This window comes from Macaca fascicularis, chromosome 7, assembly GCF_037993035.2.
Source record: "Macaca fascicularis isolate 582-1 chromosome 7, T2T-MFA8v1.1".
NCBI lineage: Eukaryota > Metazoa > Chordata > Mammalia > Primates > Cercopithecidae > Macaca > Macaca fascicularis.
The window spans coordinates 91,929,266-91,957,226 of NC_088381.1; the positions used below are offsets into that span (position 1 = coordinate 91,929,266).

Here is a 27,961-nt window from a genome sequence, read left to right on the forward strand (position 1 = left end):
GAGCGGGCGGAGGGAAGCTCGCAGCTTTCCCAAGGGAGTGCAGGCTGCGGGGACTGAAGTTCAGCTCGGACCCTGGGCCTCTGAGCCGGAGACAGCAAGGTCATTCAACCCCACACACTTCCCCACCCAGCCAGGCCGAGGTTCAGAGATATGGCAAGTCCCGGCCTTGGACTCATGCTTGTTACTCATAAACCCGCAAGAGGGGGCAGGAGGGGGCAGGAGGCGGCGCGCGCGCACCCCGGACTCACGGCCAGGGAGGGAAAGGCACTGTGAGGACAGAGGGTCTAGGGAAGGTCTGCAAATCCCGGAGGGCCAAGGGAGCGTCTAAATGGACAGCGGAACCGGAAAAGCTTTGAGAGAAAGATGCGTGTATTAGGGAACGTCTGCAAAGACCGCGGCAGAAGACCAGGAATTGTCTTAAAAAATTGCCGAGCAGATAAAGGGAGGTCTAAAAGGAGGCCGTCTCAAGAGCAAGGCTTCGAAAAGCTAAGCCCGGAAGGACGGTGTGGAAGCCTACTGGGACGCCGAGCACTCCTTAGGGCAGGACCGACTGGAGCTGCAGCCAGCGACAGGAGAACGGCTCCAGCTCGACGGGGGAAGCAGTGGGCTTAAAGAGGAGGCCCCTGGGCACTGTCTGAAAAGTGCGATGCCAAATGATCTTTAGGGACCGACAGTAAATTGTATCCCTTGCTAAAATACCTCTCGGTAGCGAACCACCAAACGTTTCTTTTTTAAGCCCCGCCTCTCAGCCATTACGTCTAGTTCGGCTGTCTCTGATCCAGGAAGTTGTCAGTTCCCACTTACTCCTCCCCAACAAGAGCTAACAGCCCCCTTCGGGTGAGCACTTTCTCCTCCCCTCAGGCCCCTCGCGCATTCTCCCGCTTACCTATCAATCATCGCGCTCCGCTGTCCAGTTGGCGGGCCAAGGGGGCGGGGCCGTCGTGTGACGTTTGCAGCCCGCCGGCCGGGAAGCCGCGAGATGCGTGACGAGCCAGGCGCGTGACGGAGCAGCGGTTGGCCAACGCAGTGGCTGCAGTCGGTGTAAACAAGGCCTCGCGCCGCTGCGGGTCCTGCGACCGCTCCTGGCTGGTGGGTGGTCTCTCGTGGGGCAGTAACCGCCGGCTTCAGTGGGAGGTACTTCTCGGCTTCCTCCCCCTCTTGGCGTACACACCCCCGGCGCACCACGTGGGCGTGAGGCAAGGAAGGAGGGGTGTTAGGCCAAATTCTATTTTCATTGGTTGTTATTGCTGCCGGCTTTCGTAAGGAGGCGCTCTGATTGGTTGGTAAGGGGGGGTGCCGAGGGTCTTTGAGTCGTAAGGCTTCTCATTGGTTAGATGAGATAAGCTAGTGAAGCGCTTTCTTCCGCGAGGGATTTCGATTGGTCTGTCAGAGAGGTTACCTGGGAATCCTACACCGCCCAACACCTCTCCCGCTCCCCTGTCCAGGGACTGCGATAGGTGAGTTTGGTGTAGAAAACAAATCTTTCTTCAGTTGGTGAGCTAGGGTAGCGCACTACGGTTCACTCTTGCTTTCTTTGCTTCACAGGATTGGGGAAGGTTTGTGTTCCCGACGCCTTGGTAGTTGGCATAGGCTAAAGCAAAGGGATCTCAGCCCCGAGGGAGGGTCACCCTCCTAGAGATAGCTACTACCCCGTCTCAGGAGACCCTGGTATTTCTAGAGCACGCTTTGCTTTCACCAAACCCAAGGAGGTGACAGGCGGAGTCCTCGCACAGTACCTAAGGATGCTGTGACCAGAAGATGGGATCACGGAACAGCAGCAGTGCAGGATCCGGGTCCGGAGACCCCTCCGAGGGCTTGTCCCGAAGAGGGGCTGGCCTGCGTCGGAGTGAGGGAGAGGAAGAAGAGGATGAAGATGTGGATCTGGCCCAGGTACTGGCCTATCTCCTCCGCAGGTAACTTACCCTCTGGTGTGACCCTACCAGGTGCTACCACAGTGCCTTGATCCCATCTCCAGGCAGGAAAATTACAGAGGTTAGGAAATAGGATTCACTCAGGACAGCTGTTCTGTTTGAGCGGAACAGCCTTTCCCTGCTGGGCACCCATGGCACTCAGCTTCATACCCAGTAAGAGTGGTTCTTACCTAGGGAGGGTCACCAAGAGGACCTGCTCATGTGTTTGAGAGGCTATTCAGGGGAGCCTCTCTCTGTGACTACACAAATATAATCTCTTTTCCAAGTAAGTTTGAAAAAAAAAAGGGTGGGGGGAGGTTCCTGGTGGGAAAGCAGTGATATACGGGGGTGAAGAGATGGAAAGGGAGTGTTGAACTTTTTGGTAAGTCAGTTGACACGTGATATGAGGCCACTTCGATGAGGTCACTTCGATTTACTTGAAAAACAAGTTTAATTTGCCCTGACTCTGACTTGTTCTTGAGGAAAGAATGCCTTGAAGGGAGAGACCACCTGGAATTGACTGGAAAAGAGTGCAGCTGCCTTGCTTTCTTTGCTTATGGCTCTTTGAGGAGAAGATGAGCTTAGGGGTCCCATCAGAATATTGTATTCTTTTTTGTTTTTGTGTTTTGTGTTGTTTTTAGTAGACATAGACAGGGCTCACTGTGTTCCCCAGTCTGGAGAACAGTCTATTCACAGGTGTGATCACAGTGCACACCACAGCCCGCAACTCCTGGGCTCAAACAATCCTTGCCTCCCAGTTAGCTAAGACTACAGTTACACACACTACCACACCCAGCTTAGAATATTGTCTTCTGTGGTGGACTTCTCAGGCAGAGGCTCAGAAGGAAATGCTGTGAGAATGTTTAGCTCGTTGAGAGGTCAACTTAGTAGGTCATGTCCACAGCGTATTAGTCTTGCTCTAGCTCTAAGGAAATGCAGTTAGAATGTTTAGCTCTCTGGGAGGTCAACTTAGTAGGTCACGTCCACAGCATGTTGGTCTTACTCTTGCTGTAAGAGTAAGACTCACTTTCCTACTGTGTTTTATAGGAGACCAAAAAATAACAGCCAAGGTCTAATCAGCCTCCAACCTCAAAATGAGTACCAAGTGGTCTAAGAGCTAGATAGCCATTTACTCTGAATTTGGTTGGTTTGGGGGAAGAAGTCCCCTCCTTTATAATGGGGGTCTCTCCACAGAGGCCAAGTGAGGTTGGTGCAGGGAGGAGGTGCAGCAAATTTACAATTCATTCAGGCCCTCTTGGACTCAGAGGAAGAGAATGACAGAGCTTGGGATGGTCGTCTTGGGGATCGATACAACCCACCCGGTAAGAGGAAAAGTCCCTAATGTTGGAAGACTTTTACTGGAAAACCTTTTAGTGATATTTTGAATGATAGGTTACATTGAAAGAAGGTACGATAATTTAAGGAATAAGGAGTCCTTACAGCCCCAGTATATTCAGCCACAGGGGTGGGCTTGGGTACAGTTCTGCTAACTGTCCTCTGAGGCTGGAAGACCTAGGATGAAACTTCTACTTGGTACTCACAGTGGATGCTACCCCTGACACCCGGGAGCTGGAATGCAATGAGATCAAGACACAAGTGGAACTGGCCACAGGGCAGCTGGGGCTTAGGCGGGCCACCCAGGAGCACAGCTTTCCTCGAATGTTGCACCAGGTAGGCCTCTCCACCTCCCAGCCTGGCAGCAGGCCTGCCAAAGCAGCCAGAATCTCTGCCAGCCCCAGAGGAAAAGGAAGTCAACTTTCCAAGAAAGAAGCCTCAAGGGCCGGGGCTGGAGAGTTAACCAGCCCCCATTGGAGTTCTGTGGGACGGACTACGATGTGTTGTGTCCGTTTCTATAACAACAGCAGTGTCTTTGGAGGAGGGGGTTTGATATGGCTGAGGTGGCCCTCTATTTCTGCTAGCAATATTCCCCAATCCCTTCCATTTAGAGAGAACGGGGCCTCTGCCACCGGGGAAGCTTCTCCCTTGGAGAACAGTCTCGAGTGATATCTCAGTGAGTATGGGGCTTGGTGAAGAGACTCTAAGGGCCAAATAGGTCTTATCTCCTAAACTTTGAAGGGGTAGGTGTTAAAGGAGCCTCAGAGATATTAAAGGTTAGGTTAAATGGGGTTGAAACTTTGAGAGTAAGCAAAGTGGAAAAGTGTAGAAAATTGTAGAAATTTAGAGGATGGTGGAATGATTGAAAGACGGGATTGCACTCACAGCCAAAAGGGAAGAATGACTGTTCTGATATTCCAGCTTTGTTAGGATTTTGCTAATTGGGACACTCCTTATCCTAGGCACCGCTTACCCTCACTTTCTCTCTTCTTCCCTAGCTTCTTGCCCAATGATCTGGGCTTCACTGATAGCTACTCTCAGAAGGCTTTCTGTGGCATCTACAGCAAAGATGGTCAAATATTCATGTCTGCTTGCCAAGGTACCAGACCCTGGTCCTATAAACTGTCTTTTCCTGGGACATGGAATGTTCCCCCTGACTGAGGCTAGAAAGCCACAGATGGGGAGCTCAGACCTGGCTTAAGGATGCTTAGTCAGAGCATGTTTCCCATGATAAAGGGAAGACTCCACAGGTACACTGAGTGGGAGACGTCTAATCTAGGAAAGTTACAAGGAAAGTGTTCCATAATTCTGCCTGATCTCTACTTATACAGACCAGACAATCCGACTGTATGACTGCCGGTATGGCCGTTTCCGTAAATTCAAAAGCATCAAGGCCCGCGACGTAGGCTGGAGCGTCTTGGATGTGGCCTTCACCCCCGATGGGAACCACTTCCTCTACTCCAGCTGGTCTGATTACAGTGAGTATGCACCAGGCTTCCACTGACTCTCCAGCCTGGGACCTGAGGTTTCCATGTGCCTGTCCCCTCTGAGCCAGGATCCCTCACTTTGTCCTGGGAAAATCATTCCCAAAGTGCTCCAGTACCCTTGTCCTCTGTTTGACCCCTTCCCTAGCTTCACTTCCACTCTCCTTCCCCCATCCCTGAAAGATTCTTGTTTTTTTTGCTTCTCTTAGTTCATATCTGCAATATCTATGGTGAGGGAGATACACACACTGCCCTGGATCTCAGGTACTGGCTTCCCTTTCTGGTCGGACTCATCAGAAACTTCTCAAGGGAAGCTCTTCAGGAGCAAACCTCTTGAGTTGGAAGTTCTGCTTAGGGGAAAAAGTATACTGATGGATCTGTGTGCATTCCTGGGAGGGAAGCACCATCTTGTCAGCCAGAGGACTGGGTAAAATAGATGCTTGCGGGATGATTTCTGGGTTCTCACTGAGGATCTGCATTGTGGTACATGTTAGCCAGACTTCTTTTTTCCCCTGGGGATGTGCCTCACAACCATTGTCAGATTCTATGTAGATTAACAAAAGCTGAAGGGAAGTCCACTTAACCCAGCTCCTTCTTTGCTTTCAGGCCAGATGAGCGTCGCTTTGCTGTCTTCTCCATTGCTGTGTCCTCAGATGGACGAGAAGTACTAGGAGGGTGAGTGCTTATGGGGTATGTTTCCCTCAATAACAAGATGGGGGTTCTGCCAGAGATGAGCTCTGCTGTTACACAGATGGCACTGGCAGCTGCAGAGAACAACCAGACCTTCTCCAAGGTCAGGATTTACAGGTTGCTTCACCCCTTGCTCTCCATTTTCCCAGCACAAGATGGGAGGTGTCAAGCCCCCTTGAAACACAGCTAACTTTTCCCCGACTTCCTATATAAAAAGAGCAAAGGACTTGACCCAGAGCAGGATTTCTCAGTGGAACTCTCTAGAGCATATACCATATTGGTCCTCTCGATCATGGCTCCAGGACCCTCCTTTATCCCTTCCCTTTCAGGGCCAATGATGGCTGCCTATATGTCTTTGACCGAGAACAGAACCGGCGCACCCTTCAGGTATGGCTCCTGAGAGAGAGCCTCTGTTTCCTGGTCTTTGGCTTATTATGAGACCTAGAAAGAGGTCTTATATACTGGCCTCCTTTTCGCCTAGATTGAGTCCCATGAGGATGACGTGAATGCAGTGGCCTTTGCTGATATAAGCTCCCAAATCCTGTTCTCTGGGGGAGACGATGCCATCTGCAAAGTGTGGGATCGACGCACCATGCGGGAGGATGACCCCAAGCCTGTGGGTGCACTGGCTGGACACCAGGATGGCATCACCTTCATTGACAGCAAGGTGGGCCAGGATGCAGGACTGCACAGCCAGGCCACTAAGGTTCTGGTTGCCCAGGAGGGCATGAAAGTGGACTGGTGTGGGAATTTAACAAGCTCCTTATTGACCAAGGTTTGTAAGAGTTGGAGTTTAGGGAAGGGGCTCAAGCCAGGGAACATGAATTCCATCTGTACTCACCAGTCCTCAAGGAGCAAGGCAGGGCTTTCCATACAAGAAAAATTGAATACCGGCCAGGTATGGTGGCTCACACCTGTAATCCTAGCACTTTGGGAGGCCAAGGTGGAAGGATCACTTGAGCTCAGGAGTTCCGGACCAGCCTGTGAAACCTAGCGAGACCTCGTCTCTATTTATTTAAAAAAAAAAAAAAGTTAAGGCTGAGCGCTGTGGCTCACGCCTGTAATCCCAGTACTTTGGGAGGCTGAGGCGGGTGGATCACGAAGTCAGGAGATTGAGACCATCCTGGCTAACACGGTGAAACCCCATCTCTACTAAAAATACAAAAAAATTAGCTGGGCATGGTGGCGGGTGCCTATAGTCCTATCTACCCGAGAGGCTGAGGCAGGAGAATGGCGTGAACCTGGGAGGCGGAGCTTGCAGTGAGCCGAGATCGCACCACTGCATTCTAGCCTGGGTGACGCTAGAGCAAGACTCCATCTCAAAAAAAAAATTAAAAAAGGAAAAATGAAAGACAGTCTCATTCAGGCTGGAATAGAAAAGCCAGCCAGTACCCTGGGCAAGGAAAGAAAAACCTAGCCAGGTGGTAGGATCTGAGGCAGAACACTGAAAATGAGTTCGCCTGGATGAAGAGAGGCAAGCAAAACCAGAGGCCAGAGTTCTTCCACTCAACTAGAGAACAGGAACTAGACTGACAGGCGCCGACATTTGCAAGCTCTGATGCTTCACTATCCACCTTTGAATTCATAGGGTGATGCTCGATATCTCATCTCCAACTCTAAAGACCAGACCATCAAACTCTGGGATATCCGACGCTTTTCCAGCCGGGAAGGCATGGAAGCCTCACGCCAGGCTGCCACACAGCAAAACTGGGACTATCGCTGGCAGCAAGTGCCCAAAAAAGGTGAGAATGGAGGTACAGGCACAGTGGATTTGTCTGTAGCCTTGGAGCCCTGGAGGATCTCCCCCTCAGCCCTCTTTACCAGGCATTAACTCTTTATTTGCTAAATCACAAATGGAATGGCCAGAGGTTCCTAGGATTGGGGCCTGGGTGGGGGTCACTCAGAATCCACAATACCGAAGTATTTGAGTATAATGATTAACCAGCAGGGCCATATTGGAGACTGTCCACTGACTATTAGGTGGAGAAAGAGCCACCACTTGAAGGTTGGAAAGGCATTTGTCTCTGGGCATCGATCCTTGCTCAGGACTGCTGGTACGAAACAATCCCAAAGCAGATTCCCTAACCTAGGGCTTACTCTGCATCCCTACCCAGCCTGGCGGAAGCTGAAGCTCCCAGGGGACAGCTCCTTGATGACCTACCGGGGCCACGGAGTGCTGCACACCCTTATCCGCTGCCGGTTCTCCCCCATTCATAGCACCGGCCAGCAGTTCATCTATAGTGGCTGCTCCACCGGCAAAGTGGTTGGTAAGGACTGTGTCAGAACAGGGGGCCTCAGGAAGGGCAGGAATGACTCCTTGCCGTTCCACCTATAACGACCAGTGACCACCTTAAAAAAGCCCAGTGACGGCTACAGGTAAAATCTAACTTAGCTTGGAGGCTTAAACAGAGAAATAGAAACCATTCTATTTTTCAGTGTTTTAAATTAAGAAAAGGAACATAGAATTCTAGACAGTAAATATAATAGATTGCCAAAAATATAGTTGGTTCTGTTTTTCAGCCAGTCAAGGAAAGAGGTTGCAGATGAAAGGTAGGAGGGAACAGAGACAAAATGACACAGGAAGATGGTAGCAAGTAGTAAAGGGACATGCAATCGCTGAAGCAGAAAAGCACAGAAAGAAATAAGCTGGGCGCAGTGGCTCATGCCTATAATCCCAGTGCTTTGGGAAGCCAATGAGGGCAGATCGCTTGAGCCTAGAAGTTTGAGACCAGCCAGGGCAACATGGAGAAACCTCTTCTCTACAAAAAATGGCTGGACGTGGTGGCACAGGCCTGTAGTCCTAGCTACTTGGGAAGCTAGGGTGGGAGAATCACCTGAGCCCAGGAGGTCAAGCCTGCAGTGAGCCATGATTGTGCCACCGCACTTCAGCCTGGGTGACAGAGTGAGAAACTGTCTCAAAAAAAAAAAAGGTTGGGCACAGTGACTCACACCTGTAATCCCAGCACTTTGGGAGGCTGAGGCAGGCGATCACCTGAGCTTAGGGGTTTGAGACCAGCCTGGCCAACATGGTGAAGCCCCGTCTCTATTAAAAATACAAAAATTAGCCAGGGGTGATGGCAGGCACCAGTAATCACAAGCTACCTGGGAGGCAGAGGTTGCAGTGAGCCGAGATCGTGCCACTGCACTCCAGCCTGGGCAATAAGAGCGAGACTCCGTCTCAAAAAAAAAAAAAAAAAAGAAAAAGAAAAGGAAAGAAAAAAACCACAAGCACAGCTGCAGATATAAGGAGTCTAAGGCAGTGCTATCCCCAGAGAGACACTCACAGACCCATAACAAAAGAAAGATGCACCCTGTCCAGACAAGGTGCAGCAGGTGCACACTCCCCCAGACAGCTTGGTGTTCACTTTTGTGGTGCCTTCCATATCTTACTAAAATCTTTAAAGCCACTGCATTTTCTTAACTGTAGCCCCTATGAAATTTAGCTAAGGGCCAGAAATACCCACACCCACACAAACCACACCCTCAACCCAAGGTAGGGAAAGGAACAGGGATAGAAGCAGAAATAACACAGTCTGCTCGTGTGGGCTTTGCTCCCATGGGAACATGGGAAGTTGCCTGAGAGGTCAGTGGTGCTACTCACAGGGAGGTGAGGGATAGTTTAGAGGTCTTGTGGTGGTCCCTCTCCACTCTTGCCTGTCCTGGACAGTGTACGACCTTCTCAGTGGCCACATTGTGAAGAAGCTGACGAACCACAAGGCCTGTGTGCGTGATGTCAGTTGGCACCCCTTTGAAGAGAAGATTGTCAGCAGTTCGGTGAGGTTGCAAGGGTTGGGGGTGCTGGCACATGTCTGGGGCTTGGACTTGGGGTGGGGGCAGCACCTCCTGACTACTTGCCACCCTCTGCCCTGCAGTGGGACGGGAACCTGCGTCTGTGGCAGTACCGCCAGGCTGAGTACTTCCAGGATGACATGCCAGAATCCGAGGAATGTGCCAGCGCCCCTGCCCCAGTGCCCCACTCCTCTACAGCCTTTTCCTCACCCCAGTAGATCCGACCTCCAGCCCCATACAGGGTGAACCTCTTGATAAGCTCTCTGCCTCCTCCTCCCTTTCTCCCTTGTGGGGAATGTTTGGAGGAATCACTGGCATTGGATGGGGAGAAACAGAAGCCCGGGCTCTGAGCCTCAGCTGAGCCCTGGAAGATCCTCCCCATGGGGCAGAGTGGTCTTCTTACATGCTCACACCCAGTCAGCCTGGGTCCCTATCTCTGGCCAGAGTTTGGCAGGACTGCCATTATCTGGGGTGTGGCCTCTGCCAGCAAGAGAAGTGTCCTGGGTGTTTTTAATCATGTTTGAGTGTTAGGGGTTGGATTCTAGAGTAGATGTCTGAGGCCACATCTGAACAGACCTGTCAGCCAGGCCTGTTGCCCAGGTCTTCACGTTGAGGATTCGACTGGCCAAACACAGTACAGGTGTCCTGGCCTTTCTTCCTGAGGTCTCTAGGGGAGGGGCATGGGTAAGGGTGTTTCCTCAGCACCCTCCTGGGGTGGGGATTATGTCTGCTCTCATGTCTGGGTCTTTGGGGTAGGACGGGCTGTGGTATGAGAGGTAGGAGTCTCCACAGGGCTCTGTGTGGCCCCTCATAGGGCAGGTCCTGCCCTCTGAGAAGGTCCCTTCATGCTCGAGGCACACAGCTTTAAGGAAGTAGGTTGAAGTAGGACTCCTTTGTCCTCTCACTGGCTTTGGCTCCCTCAATAAACTGCGTGGGAACCTGGCTCAGTGTCTGTCTCTCTCTCTCACTGTCTCTTTCCTATCTGAGATCTTCCATCTCACTTCGGGAAAACACAGTTTCAACAGTCTTCAGATGCGATCCTGTGTAGGAGAAAATACCCTTCTGGTGCCCCATGAAAAAGGGAAATACCAAAACCATTTGTTCACTGAGCCTTGCAACAGGTGCTCCCTCACCAATTTCAGAAGCTTCCCTGCAAGTAGATACCGAGAGAGCACACTTTCCATCAGAGCCTGATAATACCACATCACCTCTGCTCTGAAGCCGGGCCTGGAGCTGTGCAGTCTTTGGAAGAGGTAGCCCATGAACACAGAGCCTGAGAGAAGCAAGTCAGCCCTGATGCCAGGGCCCAGTGGGCGCCTCACACTCAACCTCATACCCCAGAGCAAACCGATAGTCAGGGAGAGGGCTAGAGCTCACACCCAGCTCTGAATAGATCTTCCCCGACAACATTTCGTGCCCTCTGAGGCAGTTTTTAAATGATAGTACACATATCCAGGGATGTTCACAGGCTTTCACAGCAAGGGTACCTATTGCATGGCAAAATAGGCAGTTTTAAAAGAATAAACAGGCTAGGCGTGGTGGCTCACACCTGTAATCCTAGCACTTTGGGAAGCCAAAGCTCATGGATCGCTTGAGCCCAGGAGTTTGAGACCAGCCTGGGCAACATGGCAAAACCCCATCTCTACAAAAAACACAAAAAGTGAGCCGGGCACGGTGGCTTACGCCTGTAATCCTAGCATTTTGGGAGGCTGAGGTATGTGGATCACCTGAAGTCAGGTGTTTGAGACCAGCCTGGCCAACATGGTGAAACCCCATCTCTACTAAAAATACAAAAAAACTAGCTGGGCGTGGTGGTGGGTGCCTGTAATCTCAGCTACTTGGGAGGCTGAGGCAGGAGAATCACTTGAACCCAGGAGCAGAGGTGAGCCGAGTGCAGTGAGCCGAGATCATGCCATTGCACTCCAGCTTGGGCAACAAGAGCAAAACTCTGTCTCAAAAAAATAAAGCCAGATGTGGCGCGTGCCTGTAGTCCTAGCTACTCAGGAGGCAGAGGTGGGAGGATCACCTGAGCCCAGGAGGTCGAGGCTGCAGTGAGTGGTGATTGTGCCACTGTATTCCAGCCTAGGTGACAGAGTGAGACCCTGTCTCAAAAATAAATAATAAATAAATAAATTGTCCAGATCCTTGGCTTCTGTGTTCTCATTCCTCAAACTGATCTACCTAGGGTGAAACTCCCATGCCAGATCTCCTTTCCCATTCACCTTTTCAGTCCCTGTCTACCAAGTGATAAAGTTACCCAAGGTGCTATCCATCTCACCCAGAACCTGTGTTACTTCCAGGGCACCAAATTAAGAGAGAAATTCAAATTGTTAGTATCCTTACAGCTTCATTAGATCAAAGCCCCATAGACCATCCATTCTCAGTAAGAGATGCATTTGCAATACAATTTTATGTTATCGAAATAATGTAAAATGTTTGTTGTACAGGCACCTAGGAGATACTGTGAGTTAATTTCCAGACCACTGCAATACAGTGAATATTGCATAAGGCGAGTCAATTTTGTTGGTTTCCCAGTGCATATAGGTTATATTGTTTTTAGGCTGGGCATGGTGGCTCACGCTTGTAATCCCAGCACTTTGGGAGGCCAAGGCAGTTGGATCACCTGAGGTCGGGAGTTCAAGACCAGCCTGGCCAACATAGTGAAACCTCATCTCTACTACAAATACAAAAATTAGCCAGGTGTGGTGGCAGGCACCTGTAGTCCCAGCTACTCAGAGGCTGAGGCAGGAGAATCGTTTGAACCAGGGAGGTGGAAGTTGCAGTGAGCTGAGATCGCGCCACTGCACTCCAGCCTGGGCGACAGAGTGAGATGCCGTCTGAAAAAAAAAAAAAAAGGTTTTTCGTATTTGTTTTCTTTTTTTTTTTTTTGAGACAGGGTCTCACTCTGTTACCCAAGCTGGAGTGCAATGGCATGATCTCAGCTCACTGCAGCCTGGACCTCTCCTGGCTCAAGCAATCCTCCCACCTCAGCCTCCTGAGTAGCTGGGACTACAGGTGCCCACCACTACACCTGGCTAATTTTTATGTTTTTTGTAGAGATGGGGTTTTGTCCTATTGCATGAGCTACTCTCAAACTCCTGGGCTCAAGCGATCCTCCCACTTCAGCCTCCCAAAGTGCTGGGATTATAGGCATAAGCCACTGTGCCTGGCCATGAGTGTTCTTAATGGCATCTGGAATGGTGAATCCTTTCCAGAAGGTTTCCAATTGACTTTGTCTACAGCTATCAGAGGAATCACTATGGCAGCTGCAGTTTTATGAAATCTAATTTTTTTTTTCTTGACACAGGGTCTTGCTGTGTCGCTCAGACTGGTGTGCAGTGGTGTGATCTCAGCTTACTGCAACCTCTGCTTCCCCCTCGACTCAAGCAATCTTCCCACCTCAGCCTCCCAAGTAGCTGGGACTACCAGCACACACCACCACACCCGGCTCGTTTTTGTTATTTTTTGTAGAGACAGGGTTCGCAATGTATTTCTTAAAGAGTAAGACTTGCAAGTCACAATTACTCCTTGATCCATGGGCTGCAGAATGAATGTTGTGTTAGCAGGCATGAAAACATTAATCTCCCTATACATCTCCAGAGTTTGTAGGTGACCAGGTGCATCGTCAATGAGCAGTAATATTTTGAAAGGAATCTTTATTTCTGAGGAGTAGATCTTAACAGTGAGCTTAAAATATTCTGTAACCCATGCTGCAGACATATGTGCTGTCATGCAGGTTTTGTTTTATTTATAGAGCACAGCAGAATACATTTAGCATAATTCCTAAGGCCCTAGGATTTTCAGAATGGTAAATGAGAATTGGTTTCCACCTAAAATCACCAGGTGCATTATCTCCTAATAAAAGAGTTAGTCTGTCCTTTGAGGCTCTGTAGCCAAGCCCTGACTTTTCTCTTGCTGTGAAACTGCTATATGGCGTCTTCTTCCAATAGAAGACTGTTTTGTTTGCTTTGAAAATCTGTTGTTTGGTGTAGCTACCTTCATCAATGATCTTAGCTAGATCTTCTGGATAACTTGCTGCAGCTTCTATATCAGCCCTCGCTGCTTCACCTTGCATTTTTATGTTATGGAGGTGGCTTCTTTCCTTGAGCATTATGAACCAGCCTCTGCTAGCTTCCTCACCACTCTCAGTCTTTATAGTATTGAAGAGAATAGGCTGGGCTCAGTAGCTCACACCTACAATCCCAGCACTTTGGGAGGCCAAGATTGAAGGATCACTTGAGGCCAAGGGTTGGAGACCAGTGTGGGCAACATAGTGAGTGTTGGCATGCACATGTAGTCCCAGCTGTTTAGGAGGCAGAGCAGGAGGATTACTTGAGCTCAGGAGTTTGAGACTGCAGTAAGACATGATCATGCCACTGCACTCCAGGCTGGGCAACTAAGCAAGACCCTATCTCTTTAAAAAAAAAAAGAGAGAGAGAGAGTCGGGGCCTTGCTCTGGATTAGGCTTTGGTTTAAGGGAATGTTGTGGCTGCTTTGATCTTCTATCCAGACCACTAAAACTTTCTTGATGTCAGCAATAAGGCTATTTCACTTTTGTGTCATTCATGTGTTCACTGAAGTGTAGTACCTTTTAATTTCCTCCAACAACTTTTCCTGGACAGGTGCAGCGGCTCACTTCTGTAATCCCAGCACTTGAGCCAAAACAGGAGGATCACTTGAGTCCAGGAGTTTAAGACCAGCCTGGGCAACACAGTGAGACCCCTGTCTCTAAAAAAAATTTAAAAATTAGCCAAACTTGGTGACCTGCACCTGTAGTCCCAGCTCCGCGAGAGGAGGATCACTTGAACTGGGGAGGTCAAGGCTGCAGTGAGCTGTGATCACGCCGCTGGACTAGGCTTTGGTTTAAGAGAATGTTGTGACTGTTTTAATCTTCTACTGAGACCACTAAAACTTTCTCCATGTCAGTAATAAGACTGTTTCACTTTCCTGACAGAAAGTGACCCTGTCTCAAAAAAACCCCAAAAACTAAGGTATTCATGTACTAATAATATATTTTAGACTACTAACAGTTATAATGAAAATAGAATCCATAGGGGAAAAAATTAACTCTTAGGGATTTATGGTCACAGGAAATTTCTATTTTATTTGTTTTTATTTTTTGAGAGAGCCTTGCTCTGTTGCCCAGGCTGGAGTGCAGTGGTGTGATCACTGCTCACTGCAACCTCAAATTCCTGGGCTCAAGTGATCTTCCCATCTCAGCCTCCTGAGTAGCTGGGTGGGTGCCACCATGCTTGGCTAATTTGTGTATATTTTTGTATAGACAAAGTTTCACCATGTTGCTCAGGCTGGTCTAGAACTCCTGGGCTTAAGTGATCCTCCTGCCATGGTCTCCCAAAGGACTGGAATTGCAGGTGTGAGCCACCACACTGGGCCCAGAAACTATAAAAAATTAAATTTTTTGGCCGGGCACGGTGGCTCACGCCTGTAATCCCAGCACTTTGGGAGGCCGAGGCAGGCGAATCACTAGGTCAGGAGTTTGAGACCAGCCTGGCCAACATGGTGAAACCCCATCTTTACTACAAATACAAAAAAAAAAAAAAAAAGCTGGGTGTGGTGGTGGGAGCCTGTAATCCCAGCTACTCAGAAGGCTGAGGCAGGAGAATTGCTTGAACCTGGGAGGCGGAGGTTGCAGTGAGCCGAGATCGTGCCACTGCACTTCAGCCAGGACGGCAGAGTGAGACTGTATCTCAAACAAACAAAAAATTAAATGTTTTGAGTTATTTTTCTTGCAGAGCAATGTGATAAATGGTCAATAAAAGACTTTCAAGCGTAAAAACATATTAGGATAAATTATATGAGGGAGTAGAATGTAAATATAATTTCTGATGTAAAATCTTGTCATGTCTTTTAATGGATAATGGTGAAGTATCTAATCACTGTAGTATTTAGATTTCATTGGATACATTTGAAACAATGATATAATGGTTTTATTTTGAAATGTCAGTATATAATACACTAGAAATTATGTCCTTTGCAACTATTTAAAACCACAATGAGACCAGGCATAGTGGTTTATGCCTGTAATCCCACCACTTTGGGAGGCCAAGGCAGAAAGATCACCTGAGGCCAGGAGGTCAAGACCAGCCTGGTCAACTTAGTGAGACTTTGTCTCTACAAAATAAATATTGAAACAAGGTCTCACTCTGTTGCTTAGGCTTGGAATGCAATGGTGCCATCACGACTCACTGCAGTGTCAACCTTCTGGGCCCAAGTGTTCCTCCCATTTCAGCCTCCCAAATAGCTGGAATTACAGGCACGTGCCACTGTACCCAGCTAATTATTTTTATTTTTGTAGAGATGGCATCTCACTATGTGAGACCAGCTCAGTGTGGTCCCAAGCTCCTATGGTTCCTCAGGCTGGTCCCAAAATGCTGGGATTACAGGCCTGAGCTACCACACCTGGCCAAAAAATAAAAAATAAATTAACCAAGCATGGTGATGCATTCCTGTAGTTCTAGCTACTCAGGAGGCTAGAGCAGATGATCACTTGAGCCCAGGAGTTTGAGGCTGCAGTGAGCCATGATAGCACACTGTATTCCAGCCTGGGCAAGAATGAGACACTGTCTCAAAAAAATAAATAATAAAACTGTAATAAATAAAAATGAGGGGAGGGAATTTTTTTTTTTTTTTTTTTTTTTTTAAGACGGAGTCTCACTCCTGTTGCCCAGGCTGGAGTGCAATGGCATAATCTCGGCTCACTGCAACTTCCGCCTCCCGGATTCAAGTGATTCTCCTGCCTCAGCCTCCAGAGTAGCTGGGATTACAGGCGCCCACCACCGCGTCCAGCTAATTTTTTTATTTTTAGTAGAGATAGGGTTTCACTGTGTTGGCCAGGCTGGTCTCGAACTCCTGACCTCAGGCAATCTACCTGCCTCAGCCTCCCAAAGTGCTGGGATTATAGGTGTGAGCCACCGCGCCCAGCCTAGTTCAAAATTCTTTTATAGGGTTCATTGAAGGTCTATTCCAAGGTATGGGCTTTAGGATCTGGAAAGAATCTAATTGATTATCCAATCTGTCTTGACCAATTTATAAAGGAAATTGATTTACTGAGGACTGAAGAGGGTTCATTGGTTTTCCTGAAGTCACACAGTTGGGTCCAGAACTCGGATGTCCTTGTTTGCTCATTGCTTCCACTACTTCCGCTGTGCTCTGAAATCCCACCACTGGTTTTGAGGAATGAGGAAGAAAGAAAAAGTGATCTCGAAATAGTTACTAACAGGCACTCTCTGTGGGTAGGTGGCTCTCTACCCTGCTGCTGCCACCTCAGCAGTCAGACTGGGAGGGCAGGCTTGCATGGAGAGCCCTGAAGTCCAGGCTAGTTGGTTGGAGGATGGAACTTAAGGTTTCAACTGACTCCTGTCTGGCAATTGCCCTTTTAGGGTCTCCTCTACCCCTGTCACCTGGGAGTAAACCTAATCTTTAGGGATCTGAGGGTCAACGTAATCAACAGATGAAACCGCCAGTTTACACAGCAGCCCTAGACCAAACTAGTCCCTTAGAGACCCTCAATCCAGACAGGAACTAAGGCAGACCCAAGCTGCTGGGGTCACAGAGCGCTGAAGTGGATACCCCTGCTGATCTGCCTCCCAAGGCCTAAGGTGGCCACAGTGCTGTGCACAGCCACCTTGTGGCATCCTGCTGTTGGTAGGGTCTTGTGCTCAGAACCCCAGAAGAAGGGCTAGATCATACTGATGATAAGACTGACAGCTTTTTTAAAAAAACGACTTTCAAGGTTTGGTTAGTTTTATCTTCATGACCTCTGATTTCCCTGTGGAGCAAATGGTAAAGTAGGGGTGGGTGGAGAGGGACTTTGGCAGACCCTGGCAGACTATGGACAAGGACAGCCCTGAACAGCTGGCCCTGAGACATGAACTGGAACATGGTTGGAGCCGAGGACACAGGACTAACAGGAAAGGACACAGACTGCTGTTAGGACACATGCTACCACACACCCAAGGCCAGGACCCTGCTGACGTGGCAGACCTCCACCCTGGCCCCTTACTGCCCCCCGCCCCTCTCCCCCGCCTGCCGGCTGCCAACAGGGCTCTGCCTTGTGTCTGCCACACCTGTCACTGCCTATCCTTGTCCGGGGGGGCCCCATCAGCCCCTCCTCAGCTGCCCAGCAGAGCAAGCAGCTAGTGGGGAGGGGAGGGAACATGGAGCGGGGGCCGGTGGTGGGGGCAGGGCTGGGGGCCGGGGCCCGAATCCGGGCACTGCTGGGCTGCCTGGTCAAGGTGCTTCTCTGGGTGGCCTCTGCCTTGCTGTACTTTGGAAGCGAACAGGCCGCCCGCCTTCTGGGCAGCCCCTGCTTACGGCGCCTCTACCATGCCTGGCTGGCAGCAGTGGTCATCTTTGGGCCCCTTCTGCAGTTCCATGTCAACCCTCGGACTATCTTCGCCAGCCACGGCAACTTCTTCAACATGTGAGTCCACTCAAGGCTGTGGGAGCTGGGTCCCTGCACTCTGGGATCCTAGCTCCCTTCTCCAGGCTTCTGTCCTCCTGCCAGTCTGAACACTAAAAATAGGCTAGGAGGTTGAGGAGAAGGTCAGGGGAGGGGGAAGGGAACAGAACCCTGGGGTATAGGGGAAGTCAGGAACAGGACTAAAGAGGAAATATGTACCCTGGAATGCTGAATGGTCCTCCAAGGAGATGGCAAAGTTTAAATGACTGGGGGCTGTAAAGGGCACGGCAAGGAGAGAACCAGTGGTGATGTGTAGGGTTGGGGAGAGTGCAGTGATGGGAGCACAGACCAGGGTGGGAGATGGCGCTTGGGGCCTCAATAGTCTCCCCTCTTTGCCCACAGAAAATTTGTGAATTCAGCCTGGGGCTGGACATGCACCTTCCTAGGGGGCTTTGTGTTGCTGGTGGTGTTTCTGGCTACACGGCGCGTGGCAGTAACTGCCAGACACCTGAGCCGACTGGTGGTGGGAGCAGCGGTGTGGCGGGGAGCTGGCCGAGCCTTCCTGCTCATCGAGGACCTGACTGGCTCCTGCTTCGAGCCACTGCCCCAGGGTCTGCTGCTCCACGAGCTGCCTGACCGCCGCAGCTGCCTGGCGGCTGGCCACCAGTGGCGGGGCTACACGGTCTCCTCCCACACCTTCCTGCTCACCTTCTGCTGCCTGCTTATGGCAGAGGAAGCAGCTGTGTTCGCCAAGTACCTGGCCCATGGGCTGCCTGCAGGCGCCCCCCTGCGCCTTGTCTTCCTGTTGAACGTGCTGCTGCTGGGCCTTTGGAACTTCTTGCTGCTCTGTACTGTCATCTATTTCCACCAGTACACTCACAAGGTGGTGGGTGCCGCAGTGGGCACCTTCGCCTGGTACCTCACATATGGCAGCTGGTATCATCAGCCCTGGTCTCCAGGGAGTCCAGGCCATGGGCTCTTCCCCCGTCCCCACTCCAGCCGCAAGCATAACTGAAAGAAATAAAAGCCATCGGGCCTGGCTCTGGCTCCTCTCATCATTTGGTTGGGTCCTTGAAAGGGTGGGAAGAGGGTCTGGTAGTCACTAGGATTTCCCAGCCATTCCTTGCTCTCATCAACCTTGAATGTCCTTCCTTATGCTTGACCTCCATCCCTCCAGCTGTCCTTTCAGTCTCCTAGTTTTTGCAAACTTTAAGCTATCTGGGGACTGAGATATCCAGGAATGGTGCTTCTAACGCAGGTAATGGTGCCCTCAGGTGTGGGCATCATTCTTGCTGAGTAGTTGCTCCATTTCCAGCCTGTTTGATTGTTTTTCCTGCCTTCTCCACTGAATCTCCACTCTCCCTCTTCAGGGGCCTACCTATCTGGGCACTCCTCTCAGGGACTCTTCCTACCCTGTCTTCCCCGTAGGGGGTCTGTATGTGCTCATCTATTTAACAAATGTTTATTGAGCTTAGCATAGTTCTATGCCATGTAAATAAAACAAGATTTCTGCTGTTTGGAGGCATATGCGCTAACTGGGGAGGGCAGATAATAGACACACAAATAATAGCAAAACACTTGCACTGCGTTTACTCTGCCAGGCACTTTTCTAAGTGTCTGTAAGTTCTTCATAAAAGTTAACACATACGGCCGGGCGCAGTGGCTCACGCCTATAATCCTAGCACTTTGGGAGGCCGAGGTGGGCAGATCACTTGAGGTCAGGAGTTCAAAACCAGCCTGACCAACATGGTGAAACCCCATCTCTACTAAAAATATAAACAAAAAAAAAATTAGGCATGATGGCAGGCGCCTGTAATCCCAGCTACTTGGGAGGCTGAGTCAGGAGAATCGCTTGAACCTGGGAGGCGGAGGTTGCAACGAGCTGAGGTCGCGCCACTGCACTCCCTCCTGGGCAACAAGAGCGAAACTCTTGTTTCAAAAAAAAAAAAACACATTTGGTCCCCACAACAATAAAAGTATGAGGTAAGTTGTACTGATCTTGATTGGAAAAAAAAAAATGAGATAGTAGTGTTCCCATTGTGCAGTTGCAAACACTGAGACACAGAGGTTAAGTAACTTGTTCACAATTAATAAACAGAGGAGCCATGATTACAAAGCTAGGCAATATGGGTATATCATCTATCCTCTAAACCAGGAATTAGCAAACTTTGGCTAATTCCTCAAACTTTGGCTAAACCTTCCTGTGGCCAGTTTCTGTATGACCTGCGAGCTAATAATTAAATAATTATATATATATATGTGTGTGTGTGTGTGTGTGTGTGTGTGTATATATATATATATATATATATATTTTTTTTTTTTTTTTTTTTTTTTTTAAGGCAGAGACCTGGCGGTGATAGCAGTGTAATCCCAGCACTTTGGGAGGCTGAGGCAAGAGGATCACTTGAGCCCAGGAGTTTGAGACTAGCCTGGGCAAGATAGTGAGACCCTGTCTCTACAAAAACTTTTTAAAAAGAAAAAGGTAAAACGTTGTTTACGTTTTTATTATTATTATTTTGAGACAGAGTCTCACTCTGTTGCCCAGGCTGGAGTGCAATTTTGGCTCACTGCAACCTCCACTTCCCAGGTTCAAGTGATCTCCTGCCTCAACCTCCCGAGTCGCTGGGATTACAGGCCCCCACCACCACACCTGTCTAGTGTTTGTATTTTTAGTAGGGACAGGGTTTCACCATGTTGGCCAGGCTGGTCTCGAACTCCTGACCTCAAGTGATCTGCCCACTTTGGCCTCCCAAAGTGCTGAGATTACAGGCATGAGCCACTGTGCCCGGCCGTTTTTACATTTTTTAATGGTTGGAAAAGCAAAAGAAAAAGAATATTTTATTACAGGAAAAAATTACATGAAATTCAGTCCAGTGTCTGTAAAGTTTTATTGATCTCACCATACTAATTCATTTACATATGGCAGCTTTCCTGCTACAATGGTAGAGTTGAGTAGACAGACACTGTAAGGCCCATAAAGCCTACAATTTACTCTCTGGCTCTTTATAGAAAAAGCTGGCCAGACGCAGTGGCTCATGCCTGTAATCCCAGCACTTTGGGAGGCCGAGGCGGGCGGATCACGAGGTCAGCATATCGAGTCCATCCTGGCTAACATGGTGAAACCCCATCTCTACTAAAAATACAAAAATAGCCGAGCGTGGTGGGACGCGCCTGTAGTCCCAGCTACTGCGAAGGCTGAAGCAGGAGAATCGCTTGAACCCAGCAGGTGGAGGTTGCAGTAAGCTGAGATTGTGCCACTGCACTCCACCCTGGGCGACAGAGTGAGACTCTGTCCCCCAACACACACACACACACACACACACACACAGTTTGCTAGTTTAAATCAGTGAATTATCCTGGGGAGAAAAAAAAAAAAACCGGGCTAATATCAGAGATAAATGCTATGAATGTACTAAAACAGGCTGATTTGTAATGCATTTGGAGGGAGGTTCCTTATAGAGGATGATGAAAATAGTTGTCTCTGAAGAGGTGACATCTAAACTGAGAACCGAATGACAACACCCAGGGTAAGTGTGTTTTAGACAAAGGGATTATTAGCAAGGGCAAAGGCCCTGAGGCAGGAATGAACATGACACATTTGGGAAACAAATAGCCCGAGTATTTGCAAGTGTAATGAATGAAGGGGCAAGTAGTAGAAAGTGAACTTAAAGGGGAGACAGCTGCAACAGCCTTTTGGATTTCATTCTAAGGTCAACAGGCAGCTGAGAAAGGGTTTTAAGCCAGACAGAGGCATGAACCCGCTGCTCTGTGAGAGTGGGCTGTAGAATGGCATATGCCGCGGTGGTCCAGGAGAGAGCTGGTCCGGGCTTGGATAGGGATGCTGTCGGCTCTGGTGCCGGTGTTGCTACAGGTGCGGAGGATGTCGGCAGAGCCAGAGGCCCACGCTAGCAAGGCTAGGAAAGAGAGGCCAGGTCTTATTCCATCTCTGGGGAAAGACAGAAGAGCCCTAAGTAAGACTTATCTGTCCCAGGCGGAGCAGGGGAAGAAGAGAGCAGGTGGGGAGCCAGTTGGGAGGCGGAAGGTGGAGGGCGGGGCGCGGAGAGACTGGCTTAGACTAGACGATGGGAGGACCCGGCGTCCTCGGACGGCGGGCGGCGAGTGGCGAGAGGCGGGAGGCGGGAGGCGGGAGGCGGGAGGCGGGAGGCGGGAGGCGGGAGGCGGGAGGCGGGGACGAGAGGAGGGCGGGGAGGCGGGGACCCGGCCGGCGGGGGTGGGGAGGCTGGAAACTGGCCCTCGCGAGGCAGCCTGTGCGCGCTAGGGGGAGCCGCACCCGCCGCCCTCCTCTGCTGCACTGCACCTCTCCCTGGCCGGGCTGACCCCGCCTCCTCCAGCCCTCCCCGCCCCACTACCCAGGAAGGCCGTGAGTGGTGCGAGCGCCGCTTTCGCTTTCCCTTCGCGGTGCCCACTCCGTTCCTCGTGCGGCGCTAGGCCCCCCGTCCCGGTCATGGCCACGCTCAGGGTTCAGCCCGAGGCCCAAGCCAAGGTGAGCGCCGCGGGGTCTAGAAAAGGCCCACTGGGGAGGCGTGGCTCGAGCGGCCGGGGGCATCCCCGACCCGCCCCCCAGACTCCCACACAAGTCAGGGGCAGTCCGCCGAGCTGGCGCTCCCGGAGCACCTGCGCCCCGGGGAGGGCGGTGACTGCTGCCTGCGGGGACAGGCGAGGCGGCCGTGGTTCTGTGGGGTGAGGTGAAGCGGAGAGCTGGCGTGGAGGGGAACTCCGCTGGCCTGGAGCCGGGGCCACACACAGACTGGATGCGGGACTGCCCCAGCTACCTCGTGGCCTTTCCCTTAGGGAGGGTCCCGGGGCCCACCCCGTCCCTGTCCTGCTCGCAGAGGGCTCTCAGCACCCCTCCTCACACCTGCCAGGCGACCCCAGGGATCTGGTCTCACGTGAACCACTGGCCCTTCACTGCCAGGAATGTTCTCATCCCCCGTATCCAGCCCTAGGGATACCCATTCCACTCTCCGTAGATCCAGGTCTGCAGAGTTCCACTCCTCCACCACCCCAACCCACCCCACAGGCATCCATCTCGCTTTCTTCAGGTCTGGCCTTAGAGGGATCCCCTCCACCCTTCCCCAGGTCAGGCCCTACATAACCCTAAGGGAACTGTCCTCAAATGAACTGGCCTTAAAGCCAAGTTTCTGAAGGGATGCATGTGCCCCACAGGTGGATGTGTTTCGTGAAGACCTCTGTACCAAGGTAAGACATGCCCCATCAGCGGCCCCACCCCTGCCCAACTCCTACTGCTCAACCCTGCCTCACCACCTAGGATGGGCATATGATGCTGACTCCCATCCTTCTCCATCCCACCTCACACACAGACAGAGAACCTGCTCGGGAGCTATTTCCCCAAGAAGATTTCTGAGCTGGATGCATTTTTAAAGGTACCGCAGCTGGGCAGGGAGCTAGGGAGTAAAGGCCAAGAGAAGGGTCAGGGGCTGTGAGAGTGAGGTGAAAGGAACCCCCTCACCTCCAGCCCTCCTCCCACCCTACACCAGGAGCCAGCTCTCAATGAAGCCAACCTGAGCAATCTGAAGGCCCCGTTGGACATCCCAGTGCCTGATCCAGTCAAGGAGAAAGAGAAAGAGGAACGGAAGAAACAGCAGGAGGCAAGCTGGGAAGACCTGGGAGAAGGGATCCAACCATGGGGGTAATCAACCTTAGTCCTGACTCTCATGAGCCCCTCTTTTTCTGCAGAAGGAAGACAAGGATGAAAAGAAGAAGGGGGAGGATGAAGACAAAGGTACTTGAAACCACAATTGTGGGAAGAGACTTGAGTCCCACCCACAGGAGCTACTCCTAAGGATTTCTTTCTACTCTCCCCTTCAACCCTCACACAGGCTCAATCATGTGACTGACCCATTGCTCACTCTCTAGGTCCTCCCTGTGGTCCAGTGAACTGCAATGAAAAGATCTTGGTCCTTCTGCAGCGCTTGAAGCCTGAGATCAAGGATGTCATTGAGCAGCTCAACCTGGTAGGCTCTCCCCCTTCAACTCTCAGGCTTTAAGTCAAACCATTGTCCTCTTAGTCCCTGCCATTTAGGGCCTGGCACATGCCAGGTTTTAGCAAGAGAGGGCACAGCAAGTGAAACCAGAAGTCCGGGCTCTGAGGCTCAGGAGAGACCTGGCATGCCTCCAGCCAGTGTGGGGAGGGAAGCAAGGGAGAATATGAAACGGAATTGGATAGAGGGCTGATGTGGCATTACGCCATTCCCTCTTCCCAGGTCACCACCTGGTTGCAGCTGCAGATACCTCGGATTGAGGATGGTAACAATTTTGGAGTGGCTGTCCAGGTGAGAGTGCTGCCCCACTTCCCTGCTCTTTTCTAGTCCATGCTTCCTTCTACTTTCCCCCTTGCTTTTTTTCCCTAGGAGAAGGTGTTTGAGCTGATGACCAGCCTCCACACCAAGCTAGAAGGCTTCCACACCCAAATCTCTAAGTGAGTGACCACCCATGTACACACTGTCTGTTTTGGGACAGAGACCTCCTTCTTCTACTCCATACACACTTCTCCTTCCACAGGTATTTCTCTGAGCGTGGTGATGCAGTGACTAAAGCAGCCAAGCAGCCCCATGTGGTAGGTGAGGCCCAGGTCAGGGTGCATGAGGGAAGGACTCATGTAAGGTCAGGCCTGACCCGAGCTTCCCACAGGGTGATTATCGGCAGCTGGTGCACGAGCTGGATGAGGCAGAGTACCGGGACATCCGGCTGATGGTCATGGAGATCCGCAATGCTTATGTGAGGAGGCGAGGGCAGGGGTGGGCAGAGGCAGCTTTCCCAGGCCACGCACTCCCTGACCCTGCAGGCTGGGGGTAAAGGGTGACAAAGCGCAGCTTCTCCACAAGGCTAGAAATGGGGCACAGAGCCACTGGAGGCCTCTGACTGACCTCCACTCCTCCCTGGCCCTGTAGGCTGTGTTATATGACATCATCCTGAAGAACTTCGAGAAGCTCAAGAAGCCCAGGGGAGAAACAAAGGGAATGATCTATTGAGAGCCCTCTCTCCCATTCTGGGATGGGTACAGCAGAGACCTTCCTACTTTTTACTGGGGACTCCAGATTTTCCCCAAACTTGCTTCTGTTGAGATTTTTCCCTCATCTTGCCTCCCAGGCACAATAAATATAGTTATACCACTGCCCATCAGCCCAAGTCTCTTTATTGGATCTGGACCCTGCTGGCCCTGGCTCAGGCATTTCCATTTCCATTAGTGGGACCAACCCACTGGGTGATTTGAGTGTTGAGCCACTGGTTGGTCCAGTCCTGCCGGATGTCGTCAAGGTGGCAGTCAAAGTCCACAAGGTGCTGGTGGGCCCGATCTTCCAGTAGAGCTCCCACCATCTGCCGTGACTCTTCCCAGTCCCTCCACATCACTCTGAAATAGCAACCCCCATAGAGGTCAAACAGCAAGTAGTGGGGCCAGACACAGACTTGACAGAGATTGGGTCTAGAGAAAGACCCTTGGGGCAGGGCCAAGGACAGAGGAGACCCAGGAATCTTGGGCTTCTAGGAAGAGAGAGAGGGAGTGGGGTACTCACAAGTTCTTATCCTTAGGGACCCAGCGGAGACCTTGGTTCTCCAGGACGATGACCGGGGGCACACGAGGCTGAGGCACCAGTTTCTGATTATCCAACTGAGTGGACAAAGAAGGGCAAGTGAGAGTTTCAAGGGTCCCCTCACCCTACTTTCTTTTCACCTCCCCACCCAGAAACCCAAGTCTCACCATAATAAGTACTGCATCAGGGAAGAATTCTGCAATTCGCCCAGCAATTTTCAAGGCCAGGGGCCCAGGGCTGTGTAGAGGGAAGATCAGAGGAGTGAGGAGCCAACTGTGGGCAAAACCCATCCATTTGAGCTGGGCCTCCCAGGTCTCATAGATGTGGGCGCAGCTGTGGCCTTTCCCTGTAGGTGGCCTGCGGGGATCGGGCCTGCTGGATGCTTGATGTACGACTGCTTGATGCTTGAGTGCTGTGGGAAACAGGTGCTCAGATACTGCTGGTGAGAGTGGAAACCAAAGGTGGTCTTTTTGGAAGGTAATTTGGCATAACCATCCAAATTGAAACTGTATACATACTACATACTATACATATGCTAACCCAGAAATTCTACTTATAAAGAATTTACGGTAATAATAGGACAGTGTCTGTAATAAAACATTGGAAACAACCTCAATGTTTGAAGCATTAAATAAATCATAGTACATCCATATTCAGACTATACAGTTGTTAGGGAAAGGTAGATCTTGCTGTGGAAATGGGATGATGTCAAGTATTTATTAAGTGAGGGAGAAACGCAAATTACAAAACAGTATCTCTAATCTGCTTCATGTATATGATTTTTATATATATATAATTGTCTTTTCCTATATATATAAGGAAACTGCCTTATTTTTGAAGTTGCTGGTTGGGATTTCTCTGTTCTTTCAGCACCTGGGGGACACCTCAGTTAAAGCAAGATCAGTCTGTTGGCCAGGAGTGGTGGCTCACGCCTGTAATCCCAGCACTTTGGGAGGCTGAAGCTCGTGGATCACCTGAGGTCAAGTTCTAGACCAGCCTGGCCAACATGGCGAAACCCCATCTCTACTAAAAACAAAAAAATAAAAATAATAATTAAAAAAAGCCAGGCATGGTGGCGCTCATCTGTGATCCCAGCTACTCGAGAGGCTGAGGCAGAAGAATCCTGAATCCAGGAGGTGGAGGTTGCAGTGAGCCGAGATTGCGCCACTGCACTCCAGCCTGGGCGACAGAACGAGACTCCGTCTCAAAAAAAAAAAAAAAAAAAAAAAAAAAATCAATCTGTTGATACACAGTTGTCCTCCCCGCCGAAACGGCACTCCAGAGCAGGGCTCTGTCCTATTCATCTTTATATTTCCTCACTCCAGTACCCAGCATAGTGCCTGGTGTAAAACCCCTGCTCCTAAGCGTTTGGTGAAGGAAAGATAGAAGGAATGACCTTGGTTCATCTTGTGCGCCCCCCTCCACCCAATGCCCCACGCATCCTCGCCCTCTATTCCTCCAACCCGCAACCCCCCATAATCGTTTCCTTCTTCCTCTGGCTACGCCACTCACCTCTGGTCGTCCACAGCTGCATTGGCATGGTAGTAACCAGCCACCACCAGACCGGCCTGTGCTCCCCACACATCCACCTGTTGTGGGAAAGGGGCCATCAGTAATTAAATTGTGCCGCTGGCTTTGTGGATGCGCACTGCTGCCAAGGGACCGGGGATTAACTTGGGCTGGGGTGTTGGGTGGGTTCGCGGTGGGGGATGGGCATCCAACGGAGGCACCTGGTTGAGGGCGACCTCCAACATGACGGACAGGGCCAGGTGGCTGTGGAAGAGGGGCACACAGTCGGTGAGGCACAGGCATTCTCCGGACCGCGGCGCTGGCGCCAGAAACAGCCCGTTGACTGCGGCGTGTGGGTACCGGGCAGCATGCAGGCACATCTTCACGTAGGCCAGGGCCGAGATCTCCACCTCCCCCATGGCAAGCGGGGCCTGGCCGGGAAGCAGCAAGCCGGATTAGTGCCGAATTAGGCGAGCCGGTGCCTAGCTCGCGTCCGTGAAGCTCCTTCCAGCGCTTCGGCACCCTCTTTGACCCTTCCCCGTGCCCTCTCACTTCGGTTCGGCGACAATGCTAACTCGACTCGCAGGTAGCCCGCCGGCTCCCGGCGCCCGGGGTCCGGGAGTCCGCCCGAAGCCCAGCCCAGGAGGAGGTCCCGATTGCATCCGAGCCCCGCCTTCCCGAGCCCCTAGCTGGCGGTTGCGACTCAGCGCCTGCCTGGGAGACAGGGCAAGCTGCAGCTCCCTGCAGAACTGGCACCTGAAGTCCCGCCCACGTGGTGCTCCTTGATAGGGCTAAAGGCTTTCAATTTGTCCAATCAGCGGCCGCACCCCAACTTTGCCCCGCCTTTGTCTCCAGCGGACTGGAAAGAACCCACCATTGTGAACCAAAGAAAATTGGCCGAACTCTTATTGGCTAGGTTCCCCGACTTCCGCTCTCGTTGCTGGTTGGCTTTGCCTGGTAACCTGTGTTGCCCACCACCACCGGCTCCGCGGAGCCCCGGGGATGGAGCGCTAACCCGTAGCCGGGTGTTCCGAAGGGCTGCGGGCAAAGCAGACCGCCTTGCGCCTATTATGGGACGAGTGGATCTGTACTCTAGATCGGCTCTGTCACTAATGATCCGTGTTACCTTCGCGACTGCAGGTTTTCTTGCCCTTGGTTTATCTTTTGCCCATGTTGCTTTAAGGTTTTAATGAGATATGTATGGGGGCAGGCTTCCAGCCTGTCCAGTGCTTCGCAGCACGTTCTTAT

The 27,961-nt window shown here is 51.1% G+C and overlaps 5 protein-coding genes across 67 annotated transcripts in view; 3 read left to right on the forward strand and 2 right to left on the reverse strand.

The window, feature by feature from the left end:
• NRL (neural retina leucine zipper) overlaps positions 1–1,175 on the reverse strand; it is a 38,490-nt gene extending 37,315 nt beyond the window's left edge. For all 5 annotated transcript variants that reach the window (XR_010587837.1, XR_010587834.2, XM_065547483.1 and 2 more), the window contains exon 1: positions 887–1,175. The gene's annotated coding sequence lies outside the window, so the exon portion shown is untranslated. The remainder of the gene's footprint in view (positions 1–886) is intronic.
• On the forward strand, positions 789–10,150 carry DCAF11 (DDB1 and CUL4 associated factor 11). Of its 50 annotated transcripts, none has more exons than XM_073997080.1 (15): positions 789–837; positions 1,707–1,913; positions 3,105–3,232; positions 3,454–3,581; positions 3,857–3,921; positions 4,244–4,344; positions 4,577–4,723; positions 4,939–4,993; positions 5,336–5,404; positions 5,749–5,806; positions 5,901–6,086; positions 7,008–7,161; positions 7,534–7,686; positions 9,087–9,193; positions 9,292–10,150. In XM_073997080.1, exons 2-15 carry the CDS (start codon positions 1,759–1,761, stop codon positions 9,424–9,426), a joined length of 1,641 nt encoding a protein of 546 aa, XP_073853181.1. In that variant the 5' UTR covers positions 789–837; positions 1,707–1,758; the 3' UTR covers positions 9,427–10,150. The 50 variants fall into 50 exon arrangements, with proteins under 50 accessions (XP_073853181.1, XP_073853218.1, XP_073853200.1 ...); XM_073997117.1 differs by having other exon boundaries at positions 3,160–3,232; XM_073997099.1 differs by having other exon boundaries at positions 1,707–1,890.
• Positions 10,151–17,353: 7,203 nt separating this feature from the next.
• On the forward strand, positions 17,354–18,669 carry FITM1 (fat storage inducing transmembrane protein 1). Its single transcript, XM_005560928.5, has 2 exons — positions 17,354–17,651; positions 18,033–18,669. The coding sequence occupies exons 1-2, from the start codon at positions 17,386–17,388 to the stop codon at positions 18,643–18,645; spliced, it is 879 nt and encodes a 292-aa protein (XP_005560985.2). The 5' UTR covers positions 17,354–17,385; the 3' UTR covers positions 18,646–18,669.
• Positions 18,670–21,980: 3,311 nt separating this feature from the next.
• PSME1 (proteasome activator subunit 1) lies at positions 21,981–26,267 on the forward strand. 4 transcript variants are annotated; one of them, XR_012415644.1, is made up of 13 exons: positions 21,981–22,134; positions 22,818–22,850; positions 22,973–23,035; positions 23,150–23,260; positions 23,349–23,394; positions 23,529–23,626; positions 23,876–23,944; positions 24,023–24,090; positions 24,174–24,228; positions 24,303–24,389; positions 25,203–25,303; positions 25,557–25,681; positions 26,075–26,267. XR_012415644.1 is itself a non-coding variant. In XM_045397497.3 (11 exons), exons 1-11 carry the CDS (start codon positions 22,096–22,098, stop codon positions 25,236–25,238), a joined length of 705 nt encoding a protein of 234 aa, XP_045253432.1. In that variant the 5' UTR covers positions 21,981–22,095; the 3' UTR covers positions 25,239–25,820. The 4 variants fall into 4 exon arrangements, 2 of the variants coding, with proteins under 2 accessions (XP_045253432.1, XP_045253431.1); XR_006699876.3 differs by lacking the exon at positions 26,075–26,267 and having other exon boundaries at positions 25,557–25,820; XM_045397497.3 differs by lacking the exon at positions 26,075–26,267 and having other exon boundaries at positions 25,203–25,820.
• Positions 24,786–27,338, reverse strand: EMC9 (ER membrane protein complex subunit 9). Of its 7 annotated transcripts, none has more exons than XM_015453638.4 (6): positions 27,266–27,338; positions 26,935–27,144; positions 26,717–26,793; positions 25,372–25,441; positions 25,187–25,281; positions 24,786–25,023 (listed from the first exon to the last, which is right to left on the reverse strand). In XM_015453638.4, exons 2-6 carry the CDS (start codon positions 27,130–27,132, stop codon positions 24,837–24,839), a joined length of 627 nt encoding a protein of 208 aa, XP_015309124.1. In that variant the 5' UTR covers positions 27,133–27,144; positions 27,266–27,338; the 3' UTR covers positions 24,786–24,836. The 7 variants fall into 7 exon arrangements, with proteins under 7 accessions (XP_015309124.1, XP_015309123.1, XP_015309122.1 ...); XM_015453637.4 differs by having other exon boundaries at positions 25,372–25,616; XM_015453636.4 differs by having other exon boundaries at positions 25,372–25,643.
• Positions 27,339–27,961: the final 623 nt, after the last annotated feature.